General features: G+C 38.9%; 1 protein-coding gene across 1 annotated transcript; it reads left to right on the plus strand.

Annotated features, from left to right (window-relative positions):
• Positions 1 to 242: 242 nt before the first annotated feature.
• Positions 243 to 8,383, plus strand: or6at1 (odorant receptor, family 6, subfamily AT, member 1). Its single transcript, XM_026181289.1, has 4 exons — positions 243 to 285; positions 3,250 to 3,434; positions 3,533 to 4,195; positions 8,219 to 8,383. The coding sequence occupies exons 1-4, from the start codon at positions 243 to 245 to the stop codon at positions 8,381 to 8,383; spliced, it is 1,056 nt and encodes a 351-aa protein (XP_026037074.1).
• The last annotated feature ends 505 nt before the right edge of the window (positions 8,384 to 8,888 follow it).

An 8,888-nucleotide genomic window follows, 5' to 3' on the forward strand; every position in this document is an offset into this window, starting at 1 on the left:
CTAGAAAAGGCAGAATGTGGAGCAGAGGACTTCAGTCCTGCTTAGACAAGCCAGTGATACCTTCTCACATATTTTGTAAAGCAACCTTTAAATCTGGAGGGGTTTCATTTGTGTTCTGCAGCCTTTTAATGTTTTCATGCACACATCAAATTTTTCTTCACTTGTCATTGTCGTTTATCGAGCTAATTTTTTCTTACCTGGTCACCTGTTGGGAGGTTCATCCGTCTGTCTGGTGAGAAGAGATGGAGCTGTGGACATTCGATATTCCACTCCAAAGTCCCAGAGGTCTGTACCTTTACTTTACTGTCTTTACTTTTCCACCAACTAACTACTGATGTCCAGTCAAAACTTCATAATCTGCCATTTATATAAAACAGAAACACTTGTTAAAGGTGATGAAGTGTTTTTGGGGGTTTTTTTTGGTAAAAATTATTTAAAACTGATTCTGTTATTGCTGTTGGTGCTTTTACAGTTCTGGACCCTAACCACAATGTTAATAACACATTTTCTTTTTCTTTAAATAACAACCATAGTTGGAATCCAAGAGATCAAATAACAGACAACTCAAAAATATATATAACAACTGCATTATTAGTGTTTGTGGTGTTTCTTTTAACTAATGTCATTATTTGATTAAATCTATTGTTTTAACCAAACCTACAGTATTATTTGAAGTTATAGTACCTGCTTATGGGGTACAGTAATACAGCAAAAGTACAATTTGGTTTTTGGTACAGTCATACTGAAGTTTTAGTCCAGTCACACTGATGTTTATTTGGGTTCATTTATTTTAAAATTTAGGGTTCTTAAAGTAAATTTAACTTTAAAATAGGTGGTACTCATTTACTTTGCTATAAGGAGTTCATGTGACTCAATTTTGAGTAAGTTGTTAGCTTAAGTTATTTAATAATTCTGATACCATTAGATTTTAGATTAAATTAGATTTTTACAATAGAAATGGTGGTTACTTTCAAGGAGGTTAAGTGATTGTTTAGGTATGCTTGTCATTGTGATCACAAGTAACTTATTTTTACAGGAATCATTTTAATACAGCTCAAAATACCACAAATCTTGACGTTCTCACAAAAAACCCAGCCTGATCTCATAGCAGTTCATGATATACTCATGACTACTAATCTACTGATTCCCGTTGCTGGCCCACATTTCACAACAGTATGTTGTGTCCTTGAGCACAATTTTTCTTCAGTCCACTCTATTTGTTTATTAAAAAAGTTAGGTAAATTCTAGATTAACAATTAACAAAGAGTGTATTTGTTTTCATGGCAGATGTTGAACTTTGAGTTACATATCAGTTTTCCACAAATCACTTGTATGATTTTTTTTTATCCATTAAATTGCATGTATGTCATTTGATTAAGGTTCGTCATTTGAAACCTCTTGGTTAGGTTTTGAAAAAGTGATCTCAGTAAAATTATAAACCTTGTCACAGCTGGTGGTAAAACCTCCCTGCTTTTTCTGCAAAAATATGTGCTTTTGACACAAAATGCATTCCCTGCCAAAATGCATTACTTACAAATTTATGATAATTCATTTTTGACTATTTCCTACTCGTCACGGCTGCTACAACAGTCGTGTGGTGTTTGTGAAGGAAGGACCTAAATGCAGGCGAAGGCTGTGATTCGAGTGAGCGTTTTATTTACAGTGTCTGCACAGTGACAAAAACAGGAAATAATGATTGGGGAGCTACCAAAACCTAGAATGGGAAAACCAACGTCATGCAAACTCAAACTGAAAAACAAAACGCTAAACACTGTGATACCTGAAACCACGAGGAGACAAAAGGCACGGGAACACATGGCATGAGAGGTGGGGATGACACAGAGAAACACCAAGAAACGCAGAGGGCCCCTTCGCCTAATGTCCTGGTGCAGTTGTGTACTGAATAATATAATGTCTGTGAGTATACTGATTTTGAAGTACTGTGTAAAATGTAATTAAGACCACAATGATAATGCTTTTGCTAAACATGGCTCAAACTCTCCTAGGTTTAAGTCATCATCTAACCATAGCTGTATTCATAAGATAAGAAATCTTGGTAATCCAGATCGAAGGACTAAAAAGTACTTTTTGTTTGCCTCTGAAGAAGGCAAGGACAAATTCCTTGGGCAAGTATTGGGATCATCGCTGAAAATGGCTTGAACCTTGTTTCTTTATTTTTGGAAACATGTTTTTTATATGAGTAGATGAATTTTGAACATTTTGGCCAGTCTGAAAAACTTCACTGTGAATGATTTTAAAGCATCTCAGCAGTAAACAGAATCAGAATTACAATTATTGTTTCTTTTTGCATAAAAAAGGAATTTGTCTTGCTATCATGTTACAAACAGTCGCTTAAAAATAAAAAAAAAATATGAATATTTAGCTATGAAAAACCTAATATTTATACCAATATCACACATAACATATCACTCTCTCCACTAAGAAAAAGAGAGATTTTGAGGTTCGGGGCTTTTATGCTTTATTAAGTTTGTGAAATAGTCCAGCTGCATGGGGAAAAAAACTGGTACTGATGGACTGCAGCTTCCTGCCAGAGGTTAGTGGGACTAAAAATTTATGTAATGTGGGAATGGCAATCTCTCATGTCTGTCACAGACATACTAGTAGTACAAACTATACTGTGGTGGGTCCATCTTCTAGATTTAATGTTATGCCAAGAGAAAAAAAAGTGGCTTTTTAACATATTGTCTGCCTAAATATAAATTTAATATATAAATATCCGTGTAAAAGATGGTCATAGTTTCTGATTCTGAAAAGGAAAGCCAAAGCAGAAGTGCCTGACACTTTCATTTTTTTTTTTTACCACGTCAGCAGAAGACCGCTCCTCTGGATGAAAAATCTAGTTTTGAAGTCTGTAGGAAACAACCTTAACATTAAGTTATTTTATGAGCTTTATACATACTTGATGAGTTTTGGTCTTACACCATAGTTTTAAGTCTTATAAATTCAACATGATGATCACCCTGTTAATGGTCCCACAGAAAAACAGAATAAAACACAGTGTGATTTGGGGCATTGTTACTTTATAATTGGCATGTTGCTATCATATAAGCATGGCACGTCTTTCAAAAAAACTTGAGGACAATAGAAAAAATGCTTAGTGGAACTTTACTGGCCAGTGGGTGCATCACAGCTGGCTTCATATATACATCATATCAGCAGCACAAACAATGCACCTTTTTGGACTTGGACCCCTCTGATGAACACTGATGAGCTCTTTTTTTCCTTCAGATTTCCCAACTTTGTCAACCAATCACAGATCTAGTTCTGTTAATGAGACCTTGGGACTCGGTGGTGTCACGTTCTTTATCATCCAGGGCCTCACAAGCCTCGATGAGAAAAAGATAATACTTTTTTCCATCCTGTTGCTGATTTACATCATGGTCCTGGGAGGAAACAGCATCATCATCTATGTGGTACAGAGAACAGTTTAATCAATATTGTCTTAGTCTAATAAAGAGTTGAGGATGAGGTGAGGATGTGACGATTACCATCTATGTCTTTCCTGCTGCAGGCACTGACGGATCCAAAGCTCAACTCTCCACTGTACTTCTTCCTCTGCAACCTCTCCTTTGTGGACATGGTCTACACCACAACCACCATCCCCAACATGCTATCTGGCTTACTGACAGATATCTTAACCATCTCTGTCCTGGGTTGCTTCCTCCAGATGTACTTCTTCATTCAGTTATCTGTTACAGGCCGTGCCATTCTCACAGTCATGGCATACGATCGCTACGTGGCGATCTGCAACCCTCTGCAATACAACAGCATCATGACCAGGCCTGTCCGACTGCTACTTGTTGCAGGAGCCTGGGGATTCGGTGCAATTTGCACTCTTCCTGTTACTGTGATTGCCTTTGAGAGGCCTTACTGTGGCCCAAATGTGGTGAAACATGCCTGGTGCGACCCATCTTCTGTAAGGCGGCTTGTGTGCAGTGACACCTCTTTGGATAACATTGTGTCTCTCTTATTTGCAATGGTGTCGCTGGTGACCACAGGTGTCTTCATACTCTCCTCCTACATCTTGATTGGTTTTTCCATATCCAGGATGGTTGTTGCTCAGAGGCTGAAGGCGCTCAGAACATGTTCTGCCCACCTGACTGTGGTGTCCATCTCTTATGCAGCAGCCTCATTTGTATACATTTCCTACCGAGTGGGAAACTTTTCATCAGAGGTAAAAACTTTGCTTTGCTTTCTCTGTAATGTCTCAGTGCAGTACTTTGTAAAGGTCTTGAGCCACCTCTATTTATTTATATTTTTGGTAGGAAAACAAGAAATACGTGCAGAGATTTACTGAAACAAACAGACCAAAATGGAAATACAGTATCAATGACAAAAACAGCATTTGGACATTTCTAATGAGCTGTCAATATTTGCTATAACCACATTTATTCTCCACCTTTTCTTCTTCAGCAGAACCAGGACTCTCATGGACAAGATTTCATGTAAACTCCCCTGAGTGGGTTAGGGTACTTGTTGTTTCTAAATTGGCCTAGGTGTGAATAAGAGCGTGAGATGAGCAAAAAAGAAGCCAGTGGCTAAAGAAGGAATTTGAAAGACCTTCAGAAATCCTGGAGAACTATTGGTTAAGACGACTTTAAAGGAAAACATAAAGAAATGTGGTTTAACACTTTTGCACATTACTATACGTCAAACGGTTTTAAAGTGTCAGAAGAAACAACATTAACAGTAACATTAAGAGTTTGGTGACATTGCTCAAAGTAAGTCTAAAGAGCTTGGAAAGAAAGCTGGACTTCTTTAACTTTCTTGAAGGCAATTCCCCTTTCATTTGAGAAGCTTCTTCAGTTGAGAAGCTTGAAGTCATCTAGGTCATCCTACCACGACCTGGATGACTGAGAACCTACACAGACATATTGCCTCAAAATAAGGTACATTTGTTTCACTTGTGTTTTCATTTAGGGCTGAGCCCAGAGAGTTAACAGCCAGTGTTGGGAAAGTTACTTTTAAAGTGTATTCCACTACAGATATATTACAGATGTATTACTATTACTGAAGGCTACTCGCCATTACAATGCCAACTAGATCATTAAATCTTAATATAATCTTAATATAAAATGGACATTAGGTAAGGCTGCACTTTTTGCAGTGATTGTGTATAGGAGACTGTTTCTGTATCAGTCTAAGAAGCTTGGAAAGCTTCTCATCTGAGAAGCTTCTTGAGTTCTGACTATGATGACCTGGATAACTGAGAACCTTCACAGACATATTTCTGGATCAGTAATATGTTTTCTTTTTATCTGTTAATAATCATGTGGAACTGCACATGATTATTTGCAGCTAGCAAGTTGTTAATGCTATCCATCAGTCTAAAACCACCATGTTAATATGTGGAGATCCTGAAGGCTGCTCAAAAAGATAATATTTTAAATATTTGTTCAATTAAAATTAGTTCAAATTATTATTTTTTTCTTAAAGAAATCTGCTACATCATGTATAATTTATGTCATGTGTAATTTCCATTGCAAATATCAATCACAGCTAAATTAAGAGGGGATGGCAGTAAAAAGCTGTGATGTCATCAAGTACACTGCCGTTCTAATTGTGGAACGATCGCACTGCGTTCTCAGGAAGTCTGGACTCCTGTGTGAACTTACGAAGTCCGGACACGCGAAAATGCGAGTACGGACTCGTGTACAGTGGCTTGCAAAAGTATTCGCCCCCCTTGAACTTTTTTTTGTCACATTACAGCCACAAACATGAATCAATGTTATTGGACTTCCAGGTGAAAGTCCAACACAAAGTGGTGCACACGTGAGAAGAGGAACGAAAATCATACATGATTCCAAACATTTGTTACAAATAAATAACTGCAAAGTGGGGTGTGCGTAATTATTCACCCCCTTTGGTCTGAGTACAGTCAGTTGCACATAGACGTTGCCTGATGAGTGCTAATGACTAAACAGAGTGCACCTGCATGTAATCTAATGTCAGTACAGATACAGCTGCTCTGTGACGGCCTCAGAGGTTGTCTAAGAGAATATTGGGAGCAACAACACCATGAAGTCCAAAGAACACACCAGACAGGTCAGGCATAAAGTTATCGAGACATTTAAAGCAGGCTTAGGCTACAAAAAGATTTCCCAAGCCTTGAACATCCCACGGAGCGCTGTTCAAGCCATCATTCAGAAATGGAAGGAGTATAGCACAACTGTAAACCTACCAAGACGAGGCCGTCCACCTAAACTCAGGCCGAACAAGGAGAGCGCTGATCAGAAATGCAGCCAAGAGGCCCATGGTGACTCTGGACGAGCTGCAGAGATCTACAGCTCAGGTGGGGGAATCTGTCCACAGGACAACTATTAGTCGTGCACTGCACAAAGTTGGCCTTTATGGAAGAGCGGCAAGAAGAAAGCCATTGTTAACAGAAAACCATAAGAAGTCCCGTTTGCAGTTTGCCACGAGCCATGTGGGGGACACAGCAAACATGTGGAAGAAGGTGCTCTGGTCAGATGAGACCAAAATGCAAAATGCTCTGTGTGGAAAACTAACACTGCACATCACTCTGAACACACCATCCCCACTGTCAGATATGGTGGTGGCAGCATCATGTTCTGGGGGTGCTTCTCTTCAGCAGGGACAGGGAAGCTGGTCAGAGTTGATGGGAAGATGGATGAAGCCAAATACAGGGCAATCTTGGAAGAAAACCTCTTGGAGTCTGCAAAAGACTTGAGACTGGGGCGGAGGTTCACCTTCCAGCAGGACAACGACCCTGAACATAAAGCCAGGAAACAATGGAACGGTTTAAAACAAAACATATCCATGTGTTAGAACGGCCCAGTCAAAGTCCAGATCTAAATCCAATCCAGAATCTGTGGCAAGATCTGAAAACTGCTGTTCACAAACGCTAATCTGACTGAGCTGGAGCTGTTTTGTAAAGAAGAATGGGCAAAGATTTCAGTCTGTAGATGTGCACAGCTGGTAGAGACAGACCCTGAAAGACTGGCAGCTGGAACTGCAGCAAAAACTGGTTCTACAAAGTATTGACTCAGGGGGCTGAATAATTACACACACCCCACTTTGCAGTTATTTATTTCTAAAAAATGTTTGGAATCATGTATGATTTTGTTTCCACTTCTCACGTGTGCACCACTTTGTGTTGGTCTTTCACCTGGAATTCCAATAAAACTGATTCATGTTTGTGGCTGTAATGTGACAAAATGTGGAAAAGTTCAAGGGGGCCGAATACTTTTGCAAGCCACTGTACATGAGGATTTAGAAAAGGCCTAACAATCTGCAAACTACCCTCAGCTAATGCCAGCTAACAATGTTAGCTCGGTATGGAGTATCCTTCATTAAAAGTAATAAATATCACACAGCAATAGTACATCAAAGATACTGAAGTTTCGCCCATCCCATTCTTCTTATGAGGTGGTGTTGGAATTTCCAAGAAATGCATTCCTGCCCGTGCACTGCTGGCTGTTGGGCTGGCTCTGGGTCAGCCCAAAAGCTGATGCCACCAACATTAACAGGACATTTACATTAAAGCCTCTTATTATGTGTTTTGTTTGGGTTTCCAGCAATCAGAATCAGGTAAACTTTATTAATACCAGATGGAAATTGTTAAAAAGAAGAAGAAAAAAGGGCCTGCTGCGAATTGTACTCGAACTCAGGCCGGCTGCTCATAGCCATGCGATATATGACTACATGCACCTGCGCCAAGTGCGTTTAATCACCAAAATTGGAGAAGGCATAGAGAGGGGATAGCCTAATATATGAAGCCAGAAACGATTGCTGTGTATTCTATTTATTTCAGCAAAGTAACTGTATTCTGATTACCACCTATTTAAATGGTAACTGTAACAGAATACAGTTACTCATATTTTGTATTTTAAATACATAACGCCGGTACATGTATTCTGTTACTCCCCAACACTCTTGACAACCAGGTGATATGTTAAATCACCTTGTGGATACAATAAACCACGACAAACCAAAAAGTACTTGCATCATTACTGTGATAACATGTTGATATGACTTCCACCACAGAGCTGGATACTTTTATAATGTTTCTGGTTTAAATCTCAGAGAAAAAAAAGTCATGCCAGTTTTTACCAAGGGCCATGCAGCATGACTCCTGGGTAAAAAACCATTCATGCTAAAGGACCAGATGGACCAGCAATGTCATCCTCGAGTATATAAACAGATGAATTAAGCATTACATCTGACTCTGTTTCAGGTGCGGATCATTGTGTCTGTGCTGTACTCTGCTCTCACTCCCTTCCTGAACCCGATGATCTACAGTCTGAGGAACAAAGAGCTGCGAGAGTCTATCAGAAGAACTTTGAGCAGGTTCAGACCTGCTGCTGTGTTACCCACCAAGAAAATCAGCACTTTGTCCTGAAGAAGTGTCTGACACAAATCATTTCTAGAAATGGTGATCTTTTAATTACATGGTTGATTGTGCCAATATTAATAATAGTTGTCCAATTGTTTATGTACTGATGAGCTCATATATAAAATCTACTGATAAAGTACTGCATTAATTAGTTAACATTTTGTCATTTTGGTTCCCTTGTCTCTGTCACTTTCTTTTAATGTTTGAAATAAAGTCAATGTTAACAAAACCTTTAAACGTTTTTACATTTCTCTTCAGCTACACCAGACAGTACAGCAGTAAGCTGTGAATCTTGAAGCTGTTATATTGTTAAATAGTGGTTAACAGAGACTACATGAGTTATCTGGGTCATTCATGAAGTGATTGGCTTACACCCAAGTGTTCTTATGACTATTTTACAGTTAAATAATAATTCATATATAATTATTATAATTATTACAGAGAATTTGTTAAGCAGTTCCTGACCCAAGTGGAGGAGTTTAAGTATCTCGGGGTCTTGTTCACGAGTGAC

The sequence above is a fragment of the Astatotilapia calliptera genome, chromosome 10 (genome assembly GCF_900246225.1).
Source record: "Astatotilapia calliptera chromosome 10, fAstCal1.2, whole genome shotgun sequence".
Taxonomy (NCBI): domain Eukaryota; kingdom Metazoa; phylum Chordata; class Actinopteri; order Cichliformes; family Cichlidae; genus Astatotilapia; species Astatotilapia calliptera.